Source organism: Dermacentor andersoni, chromosome 3 (genome assembly GCF_023375885.2).
Source record: "Dermacentor andersoni chromosome 3, qqDerAnde1_hic_scaffold, whole genome shotgun sequence".
Taxonomy (NCBI): domain Eukaryota; kingdom Metazoa; phylum Arthropoda; class Arachnida; order Ixodida; family Ixodidae; genus Dermacentor; species Dermacentor andersoni.
In genome coordinates this window covers 103591982-103615306 of record NC_092816.1, presented here as the reverse complement: position 1 = coordinate 103615306, position 23325 = coordinate 103591982, and the positions used below count along the sequence as shown (strand labels likewise).

Here is a 23325-nt window from a genome sequence, read left to right as displayed (position 1 = left end):
TGTTGGAGCAGCAGCCCATCATGCATCGGCTCTAATTTCTCATATTTTTTTTTTTCTTTACAAGGATTTCACATTTGACTACCTTTTGGCTCGGACACCCAGCAGCCAGACTTCATCGTTATAACCGATAATGCAGCATTGGGGCATTGTAGTAAGCGGGTTATTTCACGACGGAAAACATACAAAAGTTGACGGTGCAGCAGCTTCTCATTGTTACAACCGATATATTGTTACAACGGGTATCGTTATAAGTGGGTTCGACTGTATGTTAATTATCTTATGAAGTAATTGGCGCACATCAAAACCAATTACAAATTAATCTTTGCAATAAATTTAACAGGAATGTAGTTTCATTATTATTGATAAAAAAAACAATATACAAAGTGATTTTAATACACTAGCGTACACCCTTACTAGAAAATGCGGGATCACTAGTGAAAACCTAGAGCAATCACATCTCTGCGATTACCTGCACATAGAGTAAGGACTTGCAAAGATCAAGGTGTCATTAGCAAACGGAAGCTCAACGTAGACCAATATCACATGAACATGCCACTGGTACTGAAATGGCAATTACTACCCCTCCTGATTGATTCTAAGTAGTGCTCCATTACACTCAAGCTTCTTGCCAGACAATGTGCATAACACGGTCCAAATCGCAAATCTTAGCTGTACTTTATAGAACACCACAAAATATGTAAGATGCAACACCCATTTTATGCCGCAGGGCAAACATACAAATCAAGGAAAGAAAGGTATTTCTTACATTGCCACATTGTGGCGAGTGAACAAGGCAGCGCCAGAACTGCGAGCCACCAATCTAACTCTTTATTGGGGGAACTTGCGCCAAGAAAAACAAGTGGCTTAAAAAGCACAGATTTCGGTTTCTGAAATCTGATCTATGGGTCAAGTATGCCAGCTATTTATACATAACTCAATGTACATTCCAGCACACTCACTGGTGCTTGCAGAAGTTCTAGAATGTACAGGCGCCGACTAAAGTGGTATACTCCACGTAGTCCACGCAGCAGGAGCCGGAGCAGCGGCACGCTGCATTGCAACGCCATCTACAGGCAGCATCTGGGATCATGTCTGCCGATAATAAAGGGCACCCACTGGCTGCCTCGATCCCAGATGCCGCCTGTAGATGGCGTCGCGATGCATTGTGCCGCTGCTCCGGCTCCTGCTGCGTGGAGTGTACCACTTTTGTCTGCGCCTGTGCATCACTATTTGCTCTCTGCATGCTGGCAACTCTAGTTGCAAGGCTATCGATGTAGACTGCCTGGGCACCTTTAATACCACGAGATATACGTGCAGACCCACTCACCCGCCGCTCCTTGAGCTTCGCCATCTCTTCCTTGAGCTTGTTGAGGATGCACAGGTTGGGCCTGTTGGCACTGGCTTTGCTCTGCAATTCTGTGATGCGCTGCTCTTCCTCCTGCACGGCGCCAGCTCCCATTTATACAGTACTGCTGCAAGCAGGGCTGGGGCAGTTAACTTTTCAGATTGATTAATTGACAATTTCAGTGCCATTACATTCACCATTGGTAGTATTAGATGTTTAGCCCTTTTCACTTGCGGTGCTATGTACAACGTTCATTCATTGCTGTTCTTTTTTCAACCCTCTATGTAATGCCTGTAAAGGGCCTTTAGGGCACATGAATAAAAAAGCTGACAGGTTAGTCAGCTGAAATGATGTAGGCCAGAGGAGCTGCACCTGCCTTCTTAAAAGGATTGTGCAGCTTAGACCTGGAGAGAGAAGATGGAAAGAAAGAACGAACAATCCCATGCATTGTACCGAGTTTCTGTGCTATTGCCTATGGTGATTTGAAGTCATGTTCTCAAATACCTCGGGTACCCAGTATATATGGCTGTCTGATTGCCCATTACACCAATTTACTCATCCATGTACCATAGTCACCTTGTTCATTACAGTAATCCCTCGTTATAATGAAATCAGCGGGATGGCGAAAATTTTTTTAAAAAGCGCTAATTCGAGATAAGCGACCACTCGAGAAAAGCTAAAGCAGTCGAGCCTTAATTGCACCCCAACTGCGAGGAAGTCAAAATACAATGTATTCAATGAAGCAAAACTTTATTAAGGTGCAAAAAAAGGCAGCGAGCTTTGGCCGTTTCAAGTTCTTACCGGGCGCGAGCAACCCCTGCTCTAATTTGACCAAGCATTGCACGAGGCTGTGGTCGCTGCCCATGCATTCAACCTTATTTCGCAGCAGGCGTAGGTACTCCCGCGTCTGCACCATAGTTGGCACTTCACGTGGCTCTCTGTCCTCGTTGGGGCCACAAACTGCGTCAATTAGTATCCCTGCATCCGTCGCTGGGGCAACCAAAGAGCAGCAGCATCAGCCGGCGCGAATGTCTCAAAGTCACCTGCTACATCTTGGCCAGCAATTTTATGAACAGACCCGTACAGATCGCTGCAAGTCCGGTCATCGTCAGGCTGGTCATCTTTCTGTTCCAAAGTCAGACACTTTTGCCCAGAGACTGACGGAGCCATTTATCACTGTTGACCACAAAAGCACATGCGAGGCACACCTAACGAGGCACTCCGAATAACACACAATCACATGGCCTGCAGCATGGATCCAAATGCACAATGTGACATCGGCGCAAAAGTGGGAGGCGAGGAGTTCACATGAAGGCGAGTGAGAGAAGTGACTGGCGTCCAAATGGTTTGCAGACTGGAGAGCAAAGGAGAAGGCAGTGGCTGCTTTCATAAGGGGGGGGGGGGGGGGGGGGTGCAGAGGTCATGGAAGACTACAAGAGCATCGTGCTGGAAAGGGCTGCGAATGCTGCAGCTCGAGTCTGCGGTTGTGTTTGTTGTGCTAAAAAAATGATTAGCCACTCATTGTGGGTATGCAGCGCGATTGTGAAAACTGAACAGTTTTGCAGTAGGGGCTTTGCATGATCACAGGGCAATTTTTTTTTCACAAGGTGTACAGCCGTGAAGTTCGCAAAACAAGAGTTTTTCGGTGCATCGTTATTGACGACACTGCGCCAATTCTACGGTTTGAGTGTCGGTGTTCGCACACTGTTGTGTCAGTGTCATTGACAAATGTCCAGGAACAAAATTAAATGACCCTACCACGCATTTAGACTGTTTGTCTAAAGTTGGATGGCGTGAATTGAGCATGACCGGCTCGAGAAAATCACCGGGGCAACAACAGCTTGCGTTGACACGCATGTTGACAGGCTGACTCGCTGCTGGCGACGCTCGAATTTTTCGTTTTGTTGAAAAGCTATCTGTCGATTTGCACCGTCAAAAGCGAAATGAGGCTAGAAGTGGTGTTTTATTGTGATGCAGGCCGATTATGGCGAGCAGCAAGCAAATTTCTAGACCGGCTTCCCCAAAGTTGTCTTCCATATTTGTTAATGTAGCTCCTTGCATTGAACATGGCCCTTATAGTCGGAAAGACAGTTCTTTTGTGCTTTCCGGCGCGTTTCAGTGCCAGAAGTGCTCTATAGAGCGGTAAAACTTTGCTCATCGAGAGCACCCCATGGACTGCTACGGTGCAAGTCTGCCCGTGGTCTTTTGGCCACTTGTTGGCGTCCAAGAGACCGCAGTTTTCTGGCATCACAAGGCGTCAGGAAAACTTTACTTTTCGTGCGGGTTCTGTCACGGGTGACACCGACGATGCGACTGAGAATAACGGTTCAGGCGTGCAGCACCATGGAATTTGACGGCTTTCGTTTGCTCCGCAGTAAACAGCTGGGGGTACTCGGCACTCCCTTGCTACCCGTTACTAGGTGGTCATCGGTCGTGGGTTTGGTACCTTTGTGGCCTGTTCTGTGCCTGCATGAGACTAATTCATCAGCGGTATTAATTTGACGCTGCATGTGCAAGAGGGTCGCCATCGCTCGGTGACGGCGATGCCTACGCTCGCCACTTCTCTAGCCGGGTTAAACGCCTCGTGCACTGCAAGCATGCGTTTGGATCAGGACTGGAAGAAATTTCAGATAAAGCGATTTCATTATAACAAGGGATTACTGCAATTTGTGTTGGACCATAGCTATAGGCATACACTATTCCCTTTACCTTCACAACCTATGGACTGGAAGTCTGTAGCCCCAGAGTCCAACCCCTCGTGAGGCACTGCAGATTTTCTTTATTTCTTTATGAACTGTTCGCAGAGCACTTTGACTGCTGCGACGGTAACCATTGGACGCCGACGAACGAATAATCAATTAGGCGATTGAGCCTATGACAGCTATAGCTTTGCTTTGCTCATCGGTCTGTTCACAACAAAAACACGCTACCTTGTCCACAAATTCAAACTCAGACTTGCGTTTTGAGGAGTCTGAATTTACTGCCAGGCAATCTGTAGTTATGCTATCATAAAGAGAGTGGTACTGATCCTGATACTGCAAAGTGGATTATGAGGGATGCTGCAGTGAAAGGCTCTGAATTATTTTTCACCACCTGGGGTTCTTTAACGTACGCATGAAGCAAAGTGCAAGAGTGTTTTTGTACTTCGCCCCCATAGAAATGTGGCCGCCGCAGCTGGGTATCACACCAGCGACCTCGCACTGAGCAGCAGAACGTCACAGCCACTGAGTTGTCGAGGTTGGCACAAAGTGAACAGACTCACCTTCTTCTCCTTGAGCGTCTTGCAGGAGCCCTTCCCATAAAGCCTGAGTAGTGACCCCCATGAAGAGATGTGAGGATGCAAGCCCTGGTTGAAGAGTCAAAGAAGCAGCAGTGAGAGATGTACAAGAAATGTACAGAATGTACAACACTGCACGAGGTTTCTCGCCAAGTACCGTAAATACCTACGTACAATATGAGGTTTTTATTCTGGCACTTAAAGTGGAACCCCATATTGTGCGCGAAAACAAACAATTTTCAGCCCAAATCTGTGGTACAGGTCCTTCTATAGCCAATATCATCATTAGATTTACTAATGAGACGAGACGCTACCGCACCATTTTGACCATGGCGACACCCACCTTGTCACAATCAGCACAACTGCCCAGGTCGGGACCAGGGAAGCAATATTTAGGTGCTCTTAAATGAAAAGTTAACTTAGCTGCTGAAAGCACGTGTGACTGTGCCGCAGGGTCTCAGGCGTTTGGCGCTCACGAGGACAACGTGCAGGATTTGAAACACGCTCGATGGCACCAAAGATGAGTTTCTATAGGAGGACATCTCTGACAAGGGACTCTCTTCCGAATGTGCAACCAATGAGCATGACTAAGGTACAAACAGTCATCAAGTAATATGTTTACGCTGAGTGTTTTCAGCTCTGGTGTTGTCATTTTCCTTGCCTTTCATTCTTGCTGTAGTTCATTCCAGGCACGTACTCAAGGGGGGGCCCGGGGGGGCCCGGGCCCCCCCCGAAATCAAGTGGCATACCCCCTCCCCACCCACGCCACCACTCCTTACACATTCCTAAAGCGCCGCCAGATCAATGTTGAGACTTGGCAGCTGTTCATCGGTCAGCATTATGCTGCCTTTTTCACTCCTTTTAGATGGCGGTAGTTATCGGCATCTCTTGTAATGTGAAGGACGGTTTTCTCATAGATTCCGCACCCGCACGATTAACTCAAGATACGTTCAGTTGTCACCATCTATTCAACCGTCACGCGCATAGCTGTTGCTTTTGTTAGTTCAATCTTCTTTGTTTAGGCTGATCCTGGGACCAGGTGAGGGATGCCGCTGTTACTCAGCTGGTCTGTACTCTCATGGAACGAGTTGCGGCCGGAGAAAACGCCAGTTGCGTTTAACTTATCCCGTTGCTTCATTATTTCCTTGAGTTACGGCTCGCCGCGACGCTGGCAGATGCGCCAGAAGCGCTGCCCGGAGCCATATACACGTGATATGGGTTAGATAAGGTGGGAAATAAAATAATGTGAAAGAACGTCCATCATGAAACCCTGCAATAACCCTTAAACCCATAAGCAAGATGACTGTCGATTGTTACCTCGTCTGTTTTTCCCTAATTGTATAGCACTTTTCGTGTAAAATTGGCAACTGGAAACAAAAATCGCAAGGAGTTGAGAAATTAAGCGATCTTCTAAGGGAGAGAGCCAAGGCAACAACCAAACTGCGAGCAAAAGCGAATAATAAAAAAGTTAACCGTTGTTTATGAGAATATTTATGGATCGACATCTTTTTATTTAAAAAGGAAATAGAGAAAACGCCGCCGGAAGTGGAAAACAATTGCTTGTTTTGAATGACGCTTCTACAGTTATCGGTCGAACCACCTCACGTAGCCGCTTCTCTGCTGTGCTTATGTGCGTGTTTTTCTAGCCTTTCGCGGTGAGCACAGTACGTCTAGAATCGCAGAGTCCTGCGCTCTACGCGGTTGTATGGGACTGGCGGCCGCACAGCGTTACGCAATTCGTGGAACTGTCAAAACTGATCAACAAGGTGAAAATAACTGATATTCGAAACTATAACATGAGAAAGACTGAAGAAGCCGTAAAAAATGAACGCAGCCTGAAATCAGTAAAAAAGAAACATGGCATAGGACAAACCATGATGTATGCACTAAAATATAAGAAGGATAATATCATCAGCAATCTCGAAGATATAGTAAAAGCAGCGGAAAAATTCTAAGCTGACCTGTATACAGTACCCAGAGGAGTCACGATACCTCTGGTATCGATACGTCACGATATACAGTAATGAACAGGATACAGAAACTCTCCTATAACTAGCGATGAGGTCAGAACGGCCCTGCAAGACATGAAACGATGAAGAGCGGGAGGAGAAGGTGGAATAACAGTCGATTTAATCAAAGATGGAGGAGACATAATGCTTGGAAAACTGGCGGCTCTTTATACGAAGTGTCTATCGACTGCAAAGGTCCCATAAAACTGGAAGAATGCAGACATTCTATGGGACCATTAGCTTGTTCCCAGTATTATATAAAATATTTACCAAAATAATCTCCAATAGAATAAGGGCAACACTGGATTTTATCAACCAAGGGAACAGGCTGGCTTCAGGAAGAGATGCTTTACAATGGATCACATCCATGTCATCAATCAGGTTATCGCGAAATCTGCAGAGTACAATAAGCCTCTCTGTGTGGCTTATATAGATTACGAAAAGGCGTTTGATTCAGTAGAGATACCAGCAATCGTAGATGCACTACGTAATCAAGGAGTACAGAACGCTTACGTAAAAAGCTCGGAAAATATTGCTACATGCGTGTGGTATTTGTTTGTTTGAACGAGGCGCGTAGGCGCCTCGTTCCAGAAAAGAGGAGGAAGAACGAACTGGGCTCGCGCTGTGAATCTAACCGGTCAGCGCTGCAACCGTTGTTGTAAATATAATCTGTAAATAGTTTCTCGTCTTACTGACTCGTCCTTCGCGTAAGAATATCTACAGAGGTTCTACAGCTACCTTAATTCTACACAAGAAAAGCAGGGAGATACCTATAGAGAAAGAGGTCAGACAGGGAGACACAATTTCTCCAAAGCTATTCACTGCGTGCTTAGAATTCAAGCTATTAAACTGGGAAGGCTTAGCAGTGAAGATCGACGGCAAATATCTCAGCAACCTTCGGTTTGCCGATGACATTGTTATATTCAACAACAATGTAGACGAGTTACAACAAGTGATTGGCGACCTTAACAAAGAGAGTGTAAGAATGGGTTTGAATATTAATATGCAGAAGATTAAGATAATGATAAATAGCCGGGCAAAGGAACAAGAGATCAGGATCGCCAGTCGGCCACTAGAGGCTGTGAAGGAGTACGTTTACGTAGGTCAATTAATCACAGGGAACCCTGATCATGAGAAGGAAATTCACAGAAGAATAGAAATAGGTTGAATCGCATACGGCAGACATTGCCAGCTCCTGACTGGAAGCTTACCATTATTATTGAAAAGTAAGGTGTGCAATCAGTGCATTTTGCCAGTGCTGACATATGGGGCAGAGACTTCAGAGCAAGTTAAGGACCGCGCAAAGAGCGATCGAACGAAGATTGCTAGGCATAACGTTGAGAGAGAAAGAGAGCGGTTTGGATCAGAGAGCGAACGGGTATAGACGATATTCTAATTGACATCAAGAGGAAAAAATGTAGCTGGGCAGGTCATGTAATGCGCCGGTTAGATAACCGTTGGACCATTAGGGTTACAGAATGGGTACCAAGAGAAGGCAAACGCAATCGAGGACGACAAAACACTAGATGGAGCGATGAAATTAGGAAATTCGCTGGCGCTAGTTGGAATCGGTTGGCGCAGGACAGGGGTAATTGGAGATCGCAGGGAGAGGCCTTCGTCCTGCAGTGGACAAAGAACAGGCTGATGATGATGATGATGATGATGATGATGGAGGTGGTGGGCCCCCCCCGAAAAGAAATCCTGGGTACGTGCCTGGTTCATTCTTTTTGAAAATTTTCACGACTCTTTTATACGTCATATAAAACTTTTCTTTTGCCCCCATTTTTACTGTCCCCAGATGTCATCTTGTCACATTCAGGTACGTATTTTACAGGGGTCTTTATGGCAGTACATCTATGCATGCACTAACTGCGCTACAATGTACACAAGGCAGCATTAAGTGGGGGGGCGGGCAACAGTAAATGATAATTTTTTTTAAAAATTCAAATTGCCCAAGACAAATCAGATTCAGCGCACTTGTCCCAGTGCTCTATACATTGTTCAAAACTTTACTGGGACTCTTGTGAACTAATGGCGCTCAGTGCTCTCGTACTTTTCCTCTTTAACTCCTCTGCATCTAAAAATTTCGTCTTTAAGCTCTGGTTTATGTCGTTTAAACTCTGTCGTTTAAGCTCTAAGCTCTGGTTTAAATAACAGAGGGCAAGATTCAGGGGGCAGGGAAGGTGAGCCACCATTGTCGTCCCATCATCTCACTCTTAGTCGGGAAGGGCCATACACTCGGAGCTGTTCACTCTCTCCCCATCCCTCTTGCGCAGAAGGAATCATCACTCATCAGCTCTTGTGTTTTTTCTGAGTTGTTTACCAACGCGACAAATGGCGCAGCGGTGTTTCCTGCCAACCACATCTAGGCGTGGGTGCTTTGGCAGCGGCTTTGCCGCACAAGCTTTTCATGCAGAACGCTTGAAATAACTTCTGCCTCGGCCGACATAGTTTTTTGCTAGATTTACTAGCCATACAGGCTCCAAGTACGATTGAAATGGCCGAAAACTTTGTTAAACCGAAACTGTGCCACAAAGTTACTTCGTTGAATCGAAAAAAAGAAAAAAAAAAAACAGTTTTTAATGCAATAAGATCGGGAAATGAAAATAGTTCTTTAAATTGAAAATTTCGTTAAATCAAGGCTCGTTATATTGAGGTTGTGGTGGTGAATTGTAGCAACAGGCGGGGTTTAGCCTGGTGATCAAGGCCAAGGTTTGACCGATCAAGGTTTGACTGTATGAGCTTTGGTATAACTCGTGCCTGCCTCAAACTAAAAAAAAAATCTAAACCGATTCTTTGGGTAGTGCGTCGAAATCCGCAAACTTCACAACTGAAATTTCAATATGCATTGTGCAACCGCATGCAATGTATTTCCAATGCATTTTGTCATTAGGGTTGGCCAACACTGGCACATCTATTCTATGCTGCGTGACAACAATGTTGTAAACTTGTCCCAAAGTGTTCTGTGTGTTCACTGGTAAAAGCTGAAGCCCCCACTGCTGTGAATTTTGCTTATGAAAACAGCGTGGTTACTGTATGGTGCAAAACGTGACACGCTGGTGGGGCAGCGGCTCCCTGCTGAAATTATGGCGCAAATGTGTTCCGCGTGGTTGTCGCTCCAGGGAGTATCTTCCCTGGCAATTGCCACAGGGGTCACACGAGCTAGTACAAGTGCTGACCAAGAAACGACGCCCGACAACCGATGTTCGCACCAGCAAGCACGACCTGCCCGTCAGCACCTTGAAATGTCTCGCGACTGGTGCTGTTCGAATCTGCTTGCACTATTACTTTCCATTTAAAATTATGTTAGCATATTACAATGTCCTGCTCCTCCCGTTCTGCGGCTTTGCGACTGCAGTCACCGAGCTGAAAAATCGGGCAGCAAGCAAGGGACCTGAAAGAGTCACCTATCGATCAATGCCACTATTCGTGACTTTCATTTTTCTACCAACTTGGTCGTGCAACTTCTGCAACTCGTTGATGCGAATGCACTTAATGAGTGATCAAATAATTCCTTCGAGAAGTCTCTCATTCTTCTCGCATAATGCACAACTCACCTGAAGAATTGCTTGTGATGCCCTTTGTTTCCCATCTTTCTTGTTTCTACAAATTACCTAAAGGGAAGAAAGTGCAAGGAGACAATGCATAAAATTATCGAGAACGGCCAAGACCTCTGTGCAGATAAAGCTAACTGCATGTTGTTAGCAAACAGTTTTAGTTTAGCGTAAGCAACTATAGCATACGCTATACGCTATAGTATAGGGTACGCTAAGCAGCGCAAGTTTTTTGCAGTTTTAGTTGACCTGCGAGATCTTCAGATCCCGGAGGCCATATGCCGTAGTTGCGGCTATCTCCTGACTGTGGCGATAGGTGGCGCTGACATCTCAAATGTTTCTTTCGTTAGGCTTCGACTTGTTCGAGATGAGAAGCGATCTCGAAAACACCACAAGGTTATCCATAGTACCTCTGTCGTCGAAGCGGCCTGAGACTAAGTGAAAGCCGTTTATACAGTCATTTGCTACGACGAAGTGCATTTTACAGAAGCAACGGCAAATTCAATTCGAAGTGGGCAGCCGGGACCGCCACCATGTTTCCCGCAATATCTGCAAACCAGGCAAAGACGCTAAATCTGAGAAATAGTATGTGTACGCTATACGCCATGGGTCGTTTAGCCTTCTGCACATATGCAGTGACGACCCGCTATATTATAGCGTACACTAAACTAAAGCTGTCTAGTGACCTCCTGAAGATGCCCCCACTAGTTTGTGCATTTTTATTATTAGAGTAATAATTAGTACTGATGAAAACTTTATAGCCACAATGTCGGTACAAGGTTTGAAGAGCATATATGAAAGGATCCACTTCAGTTTTTTGCAACGCACTAACTTTTGCAGAGCACTTTCGCTTTCGCCAACCCTCTAAATAAAGCTCGTAACCCCTTTATAAAGGCCCAGCCGGCCTGCTGCTTGTGCAATGTAGCAGCCTTTTCTTTAAATGTGCAAAAAAGAGCTATGCAAAGATAGCATGTTGCAAACTGAATGTAGTGTTTTCAAATGTGCTCTACGAACCTTGCACTGACATTGTGGTCATAAAGTTGATAATTTGAAAATTACTGAATTTTTATGCCTATTCTATCAATAAAGGCACAAAAAATATGAATTTCTCCAAAGTGTTGCTAACATCTTGAATTAGTATTAGGATTATAGTTTAGTGTTAGCCGAGATGTAATTAAATGAAACAATGCAATTCATTCATTATGTCTCGTCCAACACTAAACTCTTCTTAAGAATTTCTGTGGCAGAATGCTCCCAAAATGTCACTTTAAAGGGACACTAAAGTGAAAAATGATTTCTTCTGCATCAGTAAATTACCGTTCTACAACACCAAAAACACCACTCTTACAACGATAAGACGTTTGGCAAGCCAGAACAAGCGCAAGAACGAAATACGGGTGGCGGCGCCTACTTGAGTTCCCGCACCTGGGGGCTGTGACGTCATAGATTTTGATGGCATCTTCTAGGGCCTACTAATTATATATAGCGGTACAGATTGACTACATTGTGTTCTAAAGGAACCAAATATTAAACATGGCAAGTTTCGGGAACCTTTATTCAGCCAACGCGGCCCAAATCCGAAAACATACTTTGGAATCCCTGACGTTATGCTGACGTACCGGCACTGGGGTTTCGGCGCGAAATTCAAATACATACTGATACTTGGACCTTCATTTTCTCATCTAATAATCAAACTATCTTTTTGAAATGACTGCCTGCAGGGTTCTCAAACAATGCTCCGTTAGTCTAAACTGATTTATTGTTTCCCTTTAGTGTCCCTTTAAAACATTCAGCGCATAAAAAAAATGTCCGCGGGAGCCTGGTGTTGGGCCTTTCTTTTAACACTGCCATGACATAAATCATGACTGGGTTCCCTTTGCAGAGGCAGATTGGTTCCTGTTTACGGTATGTGCGCTGAATTTTTGCTAGCTCGTGCCAAAAACTAGGATTTTCTCAAAACAAAGGTGGGGTGAGCACTCCATGAATAAAATTCAAGCCATGCCACATGATAACAGTGCTTACGCTAGCTGTGTGTTTGCCGACTGACATGATGAACTCATTTCGCTGATGCTTCATGTTTTTCATCTCCTGCTTGATTTCTGTGTCACCCATGCCATAGTTCCTGCATGAAAAAGAAGTTTTTGAGGTGATAAGACATTCTAAATAGCATTCAGTTGCTAAACATACAATAATAAAGAATGAAAAATAATAAAGGTAGAAACAGACACAGGAATGTGCCTTTTCTGAAGACCAGCAGGTGCATAAATTTCGCATTTTAAGCCTTTCAGAGCCAATAAGCCAATACCGTATTTACTTGCATAATGATCGCACTCGCGTAATGATCGCACCCCGAACTTGCCGCAGCAATATGTTGTGTGCCAAATCTAACTAATGATGATCGCGCTTACCATCTGTCAAATGCTGTCGAATGCTACGCGAACGACTCTTCCAAGACATACCAAGCAGTCTATACACACCAAACATTCTTAAGCAGATGCCCCATTTCATTCCTTTCATCACTTTCCACACTTCCATGAAAAAAAAGAAAAAAAAAAAGCTACAACCAAACTTGCCTTGGCTTTATTATTTGTAGGCTTTATAATGGTTGTGGTCAACAACAACAACATAAAAGGCGCCTTTCAATTCTTCTCGTCTGCACTCGTGGGCACGCAACAAATCGCGAGCGGCAACGGTAGTAGCCACGTTTACACTGATACGTTAGAAGTGTACCCTATTCATATGCACGCCGACACTTGTAACACAGTTAAGCTATTCACCCACCCTAAGCGGAAACGTGCCGTATTAGGATAGTAGTGAAGACAAATGCCGCAGTTTCCACAGCATGCCCGCCATGTGTTTCTATGTCACAGGGCAGCTAAGCACACCCATCTCCATTTCTGTCACCTCAAAGTGGACATGGCTAGGTTATTGCCGCAAACTTGCTGATATTAACGATATTATTCATTACTGATACGGAAGAAACTGTTTCAATGCACTTAATGCACTCGTAAGAAGAAAAAGAATCTCGTTCGGCGAGTTTGGCTTGCCCCGCCGGCCGCCATTTTTGTTTTGGAGTCCCACGCTGTTACGGCAGAAGCCGCCTGTTTGTTGACTCATTGTCATCCCGCAGCAAACGCGGGATGAAAAAAACCTGTTTTCTTTTCGCAGGAAATTTAACCCACGTAATGATCGCACCCCTGAATTAGCGTAAATTTTTTTTGACAAGAAGTGCGATCATTGTGCGAGTAAATACGGCAACTGTTGGGGGACTCGGCCGCTTGTGATGCGGCTACATGATGGCATTGCGAAGGAGAGAGCAAGCAATTTTCCACTACTCTTGACAGGAGATCATAAATTTGCCAGATAAACTTCTGGCAGCATGCAGTACAATAATATTTGGCTCGCATGTTCACAGGAGCCTTGTCTACAGATTGGCAACATTTTTTTATGTAAAAGAAATCAAACGTTGCAGTTTCGCCAGAAAGGCAAAGTATCGATTCCAATAGCAAATTAGTAGACAGCTGTACAAAGTAAGGATACTAGATTTATCAGCCGTACCATCTTGTAAACATTGGCGTACCAGCTAAGTTAAGCATGGCGTCACGCGAGCACAAGCAAAGATGAACACATCTCGCTCGATGACCACACACTTGTGCTGTCAGAACGCTGGAGTGAGGAGGCGTGGAAGCAGCAGTGAGCGAAGTGACCTTCGTGCTGCCTCTTGCTTCAGTGCAAACTAAGCAGCGGCACGCAGCACACACGAAGCTACCAGTACTCGGCGCACTCTGTCTTAAATGCTTGCTTCAAAAAAATACTAATGAAAAGAGACAGACGTATGGCTACCTTTTGAGGCACTCCAGAAGAATCTGGTAAGGAGAAAGTTGCCCAGTCTTCGCACAAAGGTCATTTACACGGGGATCTTCCACTTTGATTTCATCAAAGAACTGCAAGGAGGGAAAAAGACAAGCCATTACTACTTGTCACCCCACATTACAAAAGCACAGTTATCAAATGAGTCAAAACCAGCAAAGCAGGCTTACCTTGAGATGTTATTAACACAGGTGAATATTTATGTAATAGAAAAACATCCATGCTAGATAAACAGTGTTGATTGCTAAACTAATGACCGACGTTCATTGAAAAAATACACACGTCTGTATGGCACCGACCCCCAACCAAGCAATGCATGACTCCACTGCACTAAGGATACCTGGAACATACAGGCTTTCTTAGCTATGCAGATTTCTTTCAACATTGTTGTTCGGCTCTATGAGGTACAAACCTGACTGGAGCAGGGTTCATTGCATAAAATAACGCTCGTAGAGGGAGCTCTATGGACGGGCAAGATTGCGCAGCAACGCTGAGTAGGGTGAGCATGAAGCTATACGAGATAGCGGCTTTCACAAGAATGCTACAGCTTCATGCTCGCCCGATGATGGGGCACAAATGGTCACGTCAATCCCGTGCATCCGCTAAGGGCATGACAGTTGCTCTCTTCGGCAATTTTGGTTTCCTGGGTGAAATAAGCAGGAATTCATTTCACTGCACAAATTAACAGCATCAGCTGTTTCAATGTCCCTGACTGGTTATGGATATTCCTCGAATAGTGACTTTTCGGGTTAAAAAGATAATTATTCTAATTTTCATAATTTGCAACTTCAATTTCCTTGAACATTTTCCATGACTGTCCTTGGTAAAACTAGAAATTCCCCGACAATCCCAAGACTTTTCCAGGTCCTTAAAATTTCCCCCACTTTTCCAGGGTTTCAAGGTCTTCCAGGTCGCTGGACACGCGGACACATCACAAACTTAATTTGGCATCATCATCACTGATGTAATAATTAAAAACACTGGTGCAAAACTTGAATGTACTTTGTGGCAGCGACAAGCTGTGCTAGCTTGGATATGCTTTTTGTGGTCCTTAGAGAGTAAAACATAACTTGCAAAACTAGGGTGTACGGCCAACAGCAAAAGTTAGCCAAGGCCCGTAATGTAGCATGCCAATGCAGCAGCAATCCACATAAACTATAATTTCGCAGCTTGCTATGGCGTGCATAACGAAATCATTCTCATTAACTTGGTGTTGCTCAAGTGTGTGTTATGCCCCGCCTCCCCCACCTAAACACACACTCAAGCCAGCAAGGCCTTTCATACAAGTCCACCGCAGCTTCACCTTATAAAAGCAGTGTTTACAAAAATGAGTACACAAAGTAAAGTGCAAAAGGAGACCACAAAACTTACGGCAACGTCCTGGAAGAAGTCCTCGCTCTTCTCACTCTTCATGTTTGTGTCCTTCATTTGCGGAATGAGGATTTCCAGTGTTGCTTTGGCTGGAATGAAAATGCAGTCAGAGGAGGACAACTGAGCCAACACAAAAGGGTGCTCATCAAAGAAGTACAGACCTGAAATTATTGCCTCTTATTTTTTTAAAGCTAAATGAACGTACTAAATGTGCAGTCGTCAAAATGCGAACGGCGAAGTGCAATGTTTTTGCACAGCCCAGCGAAAAGAAAAGGCTGCGGAGATGTATACGACTACCTGTGACATACCATGAGTGGTGTGTCCCTGATACATCAAAATTAGTTGTACATACTTACGCCTTTTCCTTTTTGCGGAGCTGTGCAAGAACCACGCAATCTGCTGTTCATATTTGAATCATTGAATACAGCGCAAGCCGACCAAACTATAAAAGAAAAAAAAAGAGAAAGACAGTCACATATGAGTGCAGTCAGAAGAAATGCGCTCCGTTATATTGTTCGTTATTGAGCAAGAACTATACACTCTGCTGTTCATTTTTGAATCACTGAATATACAGTCGATCCTGACTATCTTGAACCCATTTACATCGAATTATTCTGTATATCGAACAATTTCAGAACACAGTACAGTTACAATGAGTATACATAGCAAATATTACGCTTACATCGAACAAAAATAGCAGTGACTCCCGATATATCGAACAACAAGCCGCGCAAAAATGCATCCAGAAGTTGGTTGTCCCTTGCGGCGGCGGAGAAACCCGGTGGTGCGGCTCCATTTTCCCTGCTGCGACCTCGCCTAACCGCTCTGCGTCGGGCGAGTCATAGACGCCCCCCTACAAAAGATGATCCTGTCCCGCCTGCAGCGCTTGCTCAGACAGCCATGCAGAAGTGCTTGTGCCCTCGTCGTGCAAGTGCGAGTTGTCTCGCTGCTTTTCTGGTTCATTGTGTTGGCACTTTGTGGACCATCTGCCGCAGCGTTGTCCTGATGAAGCGGCAGAATTCGCCTTTCGCCGTGAAGCTCGAAATCGTAAATCGGGTCAAACGTGGTGAGAAGTCGGATGTCCCCAAAGCGTGCAAGATTCTGAGGAGCACTCGAATCTAGAAGAATAAGGCGGAGATTAGGGCTAAAGCGGACAAACTCGTGACCCGGTGCTCGTGGTGCATGACGCGTATGCACAACTGTGTACAAGTGGTCCATCCGAAATTGCTTCAGACGTGCTGGCTTGCGCTTGCCTGGTGACGACTGCAAATTCTGATGAGTGCGACGAAGCCGTTGCCGGTGTTGCTGAAGTCTGGAGCAAACTGTCAGAATTTCCAGAAGCCTTTGACGAATCAACGGTCGACGAGTTTGTGAGTGCAGATGATGGTGTCGCGACCACGGGAGAGCCCGAAAATGAAGACTACATCGCCGACATCGTACCGAGCTCAAGTGAAAGTGGGCACAATGAGGAAAGCAATGACAGTCCTTTGCCCACATCCTCCAAAGTGATAGGTGCACTCGCACTAGTCCAGTGCTTCTGCACGAATGTGTTTCCTTCTTTGTCCCTTGTTGTTTGCGCGGTTACATGATGCATTCTAATATTGTGCAAGGAGCTTGAAGAAAATTTCTACAGCTTCAGTAATATGTTAGTGCTCCATAGAGGAAAGAACAATAGAGAGAAGGAGGAAAGAAAAAGCATGATGCCGCCAAGAAGTGGCTGGCACCCACCTGCTTCCGACTTGGCTTGCTTTTTACTGCTTCCAAAGCCAGAGCCATACTCGATGCCATTGATGACCACAGTGGCCCCGTACGGCATGCTTGAGCTTTCTGCAATCACGAAACAAAGCATTTGATTCCTGTCCACTCGTGTTGTCGCTAAGCTGGGCAGAAGCTCAACTGGCGAGGGGAAGTCATGAAGAGTTGCAAAAGACACACATACCGAGTTCCTTGAATGTGTACTGGGGCTGCGTCCTCATGGCGTGTTGCACATATTCGTGAAGAATGCACACGTTCGACTTTCCACTTGGGTTCATGATGAATTCTGAACCAACAAAACAAAAGAAACACAGGTAAGCTTAAAAAAGACACTGCTACTGCAAGTAAACAATTGTAATTACTGCAACTGTAAACAATTCAGCGTATATTCAGTCATCACTCACTCCCATAAGATCACACATGAGAGAAAGTAAGGTGCGTGATGCCTTGGTGCAAGAACATAGTAAGTTAATGCAGTTGACCCTCATTATAAAAAAATCACATTGGACACAAGAAATACCTTCATAACTGATATTTAAGTGTACATGTGTACAGAAGAAGAAGAAGACATTGCTATCAGGCCAATGAAAAAAAAAATACAAGTGGAGTGCCTCCGATGGGCAAAAAAGAGGGTCTCCTGCAAATTTCGATGACCCGTTGAGATCTTGTTGTGGTGATGCGAGGCACGGGAAGAATAATATATTTCACACACGTGCCCTGCAATGCCGCGAACATGCAACTGTGTGATCAGTGTTACCACGCAGAATTGGTATGTTGGCTTTCCATTTGCGGTCCTGCCAAGCCGCTAGCCAAAACAAGCACACGGATCTGTACCCCCACTACTACGGCTACCAGTCTGCCCATGCGTCTGATCTCAGGCTTGATCAATGATAAGGCCTGCGAGTATGAAAATATTGGCGGCGGGCTTCCCGCGATATTTTGTCACCAGCCACTCCACTGACTGCACACTGCTTAGGCTGCTCTGTTGGGCGCTGCAACAAAAGTTCCAGTATCGTGCCAGTGGACATGACGGCGACTTTGTCCATGCCTGCCATGTTTGTGGCATGGCACAGGCAGTTCATGCCGGAAACACCGTGCGGCGTCTGAAATTTCAGTTATTGCTGCTATATATTGTCATGTGGTAGTGATGGTGAAGAAGGCAACAAAACTGTGAATGACGAAATTAGCGCTTTATTGGGTGAATCTGCGCCCCCCAAAGCAAGTTACACTCAAAGAACAACGATAATGGCAAACACAGCCGGCGATTGGCGAAAGTCTGATTAGCGGGTCAAGCGCGTTGGCTTTTATACATCAGTCATCGAAGGTTCCAGAGTAATCGCTGATGCCCGCGAGTCTTGCAGAAAGTTCTACATCATTTGATTCATGAAATCAGGCTACACAAGATTCGGCGACAACAGACAGCAGAAAGAACCATCGATAACGTTCGGGAAACTTCCGATATGTGCGGGCGCGTCCCGCGTTGAGTGATAACATTCGTTAGACGGTGCAAAGCGGTCACCCGAAAAAGACAAACAAGTACGCGTGTCAATATTGGTGCTAGGGGTAGGTGGCAGTGATGCAGGAATCATACACAAGTCCAAAAAGTCGGGCATCTGAAAAATGAGTAGGCGACTGTGTCTGAGATTTTTGTTACCAGAATATACATTTTGTGGCACGTACAAACAAAAACTTGCTTTGCTACAAATGATACCGTGTTGAATCCCGCACATCAAATTTTGTGAAGCCAATTCTGCAACCAATTCCATGAATGTGCAAAGCTGCACGTCCACACACAAGAAAAGTTCAACTGCTCACCTCTCTTGGAGTGCCCGCTGGTGATCTGGCTTGTATCCGTAGTTGGCGGCAGTGAGCACATGATCAGCTTTGTACTCTCCGGCTAAGAGAGAAAGAAAATTAATTTAATGAAAGTAGGAGAAAAGGACAAGGTTACAAACTGTCAAATCATGGGCACACCTCGCACAGTTGTGAACGAATTAAATCTGAACGATGGAGAGTAAAGTTGAATACCTCTCACGAGAATCGTATTGAATTCTGGTGTTTTACATGCCAATACCACAATTTGATTATGGGGCACGCGGTAGGGGGAGACACCCAATTAATTTTGACCGTCAGGGGATCTTTAATGTGCCCCCAATACATGGTACGGGGGTGTTTTTGCACTTCCCCCTATCGAAATGCGGCTGTTGCGGCTGAAATTTGATCCTGTAACCTTGTGCTTAGCAGCAGAACACCATAGCCGCTAAGCCACTTTGACAGGTCACTTCTCATGAGTAATAAGTTAATAACAAGATATAAAAAATTTCACTACTAGGCAGGGGCTGAATTGAACCTTTTCAGAGCCACTATTGTTCTTTATCCATGTAGATAAATAAAGTTAAAATTTTCAATAACGATCAGCCGGAAGTCAGTGATTCTTGTGAGGTTATGCGACGTAACTTGGTTTGATATTGTTTTCATTTTTTTTGCAAGCTGTATATGTTTAACCCTTTCGCTGTCACCGACGTACCGGTACGTCATCGCGCTTCCCCCCCACAGTGTCACTGACGTACCGGTACGTTCTCTATCGCGCGTTCAAAATTTCGCGCCTGAGCGCAAAGCTGGCGCTCCCGGACTTGGCCACGCCATCTGTTGACTCTTCCTACAAGTTCGTATTTTCGCCCCGGCCTGTGTTAGTACACGTATTGAAGAGTACGGTGTGACTGCCACGCCCCCTTCTCTTTTTGCCGAGTGGCGCGGTGGCTCCGCGTTCGCTGGATCATGCGTCGCGCGCGTGTGGTTATGGGTTCAAGGGTTGTTCTGCCATCTCCGCCGGTTTGAAGGTTTTTATTTTCTTCTCTTGGTGTGTCTGCTACGGCGCGTCAAGTTCAGGCGCACGCGCCGCCGTTGCCTCTCCGAAAAGAGTGACTCGATTGCTGCTTTCGCTCTCTCGCCGCACCCTCGCTTCCAACTTGCAGCAGTAAACGTAAAGCCCTTCGAACTTTGTTTTAGCCTTTTTCCATCTCCCTCTTCTTGATCACACAACGTCCCATTTATCTCCGTTGCGCGGGCGACTGAAAGCGCATCCTCCCTGCGCGCGGTTACTTTCGGATAGCTGAGCAGCTCGAGACCTTCGTCTGTTCATTGGAGCGGTGGCCCTTACGATTCAGAATACGAGCCGAGCTCGGATTTGGACTCGGACAGCGTCTAACGCGACGAAGAGATGAGTTCCGCATCGTCAGATTCGGATGTTGAACGGATGTTATAGTCAGGCTGATGATGATGATGATGTTTACTAATAACAGCTGCAGAACATTAAAATGTGCATATTGCATTGACTATTTTATTTGTATACCAATCATAATCAAAAATAAATTGCTATGTTCATTCCCTGTTATGCTCGCTCCTGAAACCAAGCCGACACTGGGGGTGCGTCACGGCCAGAAAGGTCCGACAGCGAAAGGGTTAAAGGAATACTAGGAATAGTAAATTAAAGAATAGCCCTTTTGTAACTCCGAAACCATCGCTCTTAGTGCACGTGGATAGTTGGTAAGCCAGAAGAGGCACAGAAATGAAAGACTTACTTTGCACAAAAGCAGCCTGTAAATGTGAAGAAGCTGAAATCGGTGCTGCAGTTCGTGCACATAATTCAATATGAGAATCTTTGAACTTCTCTTTATGCACTAGCAATGAGCCCTTTTCCATCAAGTCAGTGAAGCCCCTATCTTGATAGAATATCCCACGTTACTAAAGTGATTTTAGTGTGCTTTTAATGGGGGATTTGCGACTGCATGAAAGTTCGCACACATTTGTTTTTGCTAAGTATGAACTAGGCAAAGTATCCCTTTCCCGACACGAATACTTTCCAAGCTACAACACTTTTCTTTCACTAATCTCGCGCATAATGTAGAGAGCTTTTAAAGTATGCTGGAAATGTGGCTGATCTCTTTATGCATTCTCAGACATATGCTACATCTCGTGATGTGCTTGCACTTTCCTATTTTTGTGTGATGATGTGTAGTTCACATTTGTTTTTACCTATAATGAATAACCAAGAATGACATACATATAAAAGGCTGCGTAATAAATTCACAAATGACTCCGGGATAAAAATAAGTGTGTCACAGAGCACAGCATTCTTCAAGGAATGTAACACAAACAGATTAAAAATAACCCAAGTGGTTGCCAAGATATCAGTGCCATGAGCAAGAAGATAGCATAGAAAAAAAAAAAGTTTTGAGAAAAAGGGCGCGCAAGCTTTGCATGCATTCTTTGTACCTTAGAAAGCACCAGGGCGGTAGTTCTTTGTGTCCTTTCCTAGGCATAACTTTTTTCTATTCCGGCCCTTTTCTTTCTCATGCAATCTTACTGCTTTCTTTTTTAGTTTGACATCTTTTTCTGCTGCCCACTGAAGCGAGAGTCTGCCAGGAAAAATGCCAAGGGAAGAACAGAACATGCTGAAGGCATGGATGCTTCCAGAATTAAACTTACAGATGGCCTCTCTGACTACTGTCTCAGCTGCAATGAGTGACTACGTTTGCTGTTTGGTGCTTGCACCAGCTTGTGGAACCAGCCTGGCAAAGTTCATGGTGGGGCTGGTCATTTGTCGATGTCACATGATAAAACACAGCCATGACGACTCCATACATTTTGTCAACCTTGCAATGCTTTCGAGAGCCGAGCCATAACAGGTGGTCAGCTTTTTGACGAGGTCCTGTTTTAGACCTCCTTTGCCACCAAGAGGCTCGCTTTCCTTGCATCTCGTCACAAGTGCATAAACAGCAGATCACATTCTTTTCTGCACATGGCTGATGCAATCCTTTTTTCTAAGGGGGATGAACCCATAAGTTGCATCTTCACTGAGTGCCAAGAATGTGCGAATGTCACCATAGCATACTGTTGGTATAATAAAGGTCATTGTTGGCAAGTGAGCACCCAATGAGTTGTACTGCTGCTTCAACCCCTATTCTGCTTGCATTTACATATCCGCATTCTTTTGACGCTCATACGCCCGCTTCCATTGGCTGTAGCCCCCATCACCTTCCTTAGGCCATAAGACGCACCCATTTCATCGGACTGATAGAATAATAGATTCCAGTACCAAGGCCATATAAAGCTCTATAACAGTTCCCCCGCCAACATGAGATATGTGACCACGTGTCCTTCCACGTGGCATCATACATAACAGCCACATTTTTAATGAACCCTAGCTATATTTCTTCATATGCACCGTGCACAGCATCCACGGCATCCTTAAACACACTTGCTGCAGCTGCTTCTGCAGCAGGCAGAAGTGCTTTCTTCAAATGATCCTGATAACTCTTGTGGTACAGCCCCCAATCGTGACATGTTCAGTATTGATGAAACATCTGTCAGCACTGTTGAACCCTTGCACTGATCTCAGATTCGCTTAAAATGTTCGGCTGCTTTCTATGAGCGGTGAAGACCACTCGCCTTCAACAGTGCCGCACGTGGAGCTCGTCAACAGTACCTTTACAGGGAAACCAAGTCTGTTGCCTGGCTGCACGCCAATTCCAGGCCTTAGGGCAGCTTTGGCATGTGGGGTTCCTTAGCAGCGTATTCAGTGCCATGATTTGAACCACGAGAAACTGATCAGCCAGCTCTGCAGCAGGCAAAGTTCGATTGTCGCTGGTCAGCTGCATTTTCCTATGGGTTGCTAACACAGAACTCAGCGGTGCACGGACCACCTCGGCACACTCGCGAAACGTATCTAGCATATGAAATTTCATTTTCAAATGCGACTCAACGGTGCAATTGGCGCTCGTAGACGGTGCATCTTCCGCGATGCAAGTGATGCGCGGAACAGCATCCGAAGTCTTCACGAGAAAGTGCACTTCGCCAAAGTGCACAGCCAACAACTCCCGGTGAATGAATCTTGAGCCACGAATGATTGTCAGTAGTCTGACTGGCAACACCGCAGAGCGCTTTGTCAATAGCACACATAGCGAACCGAGTTCAAACCGCACTTTCACCTTGTAACTCGCTGGCTCGATCGTGGGACCGCGGCAAAAGGAAGCTTTGAATGTGGCAAACATAATTGGTGGTTGTAGGCAGCATTTTGCCCAGAGTTCTGTCACGTGAAGCCCAGGGAACAGCATTCAAACCATCTGTGCTGCTGGCGTGCGC

General features: G+C 45.3%; 1 protein-coding gene across 2 annotated transcripts in view; it reads right to left on the bottom strand.

The window, feature by feature from the left end:
• pasha (microprocessor complex subunit partner of drosha) overlaps positions 1-23325 on the bottom strand; it is a 43497-nt gene that overhangs the window by 7662 nt on the left and 12510 nt on the right. The window contains exons 7-15 of one of the 2 annotated variants that reach the window (XM_050188122.2): positions 18997-19078; positions 17366-17467; positions 17155-17253; positions 15427-15515; positions 14029-14129; positions 12208-12307; positions 10189-10245; positions 4608-4691; positions 1328-1438 (exon numbers count right to left, since the gene is read on the bottom strand). In XM_050188122.2, coding sequence (XP_050044079.1) covers positions 1328-1438; positions 4608-4691; positions 10189-10245; positions 12208-12307; positions 14029-14129; positions 15427-15515; positions 17155-17253; positions 17366-17467; positions 18997-19078 — 825 coding nt within the window. The other variant, XM_055076201.1, reaches the window with a different exon arrangement.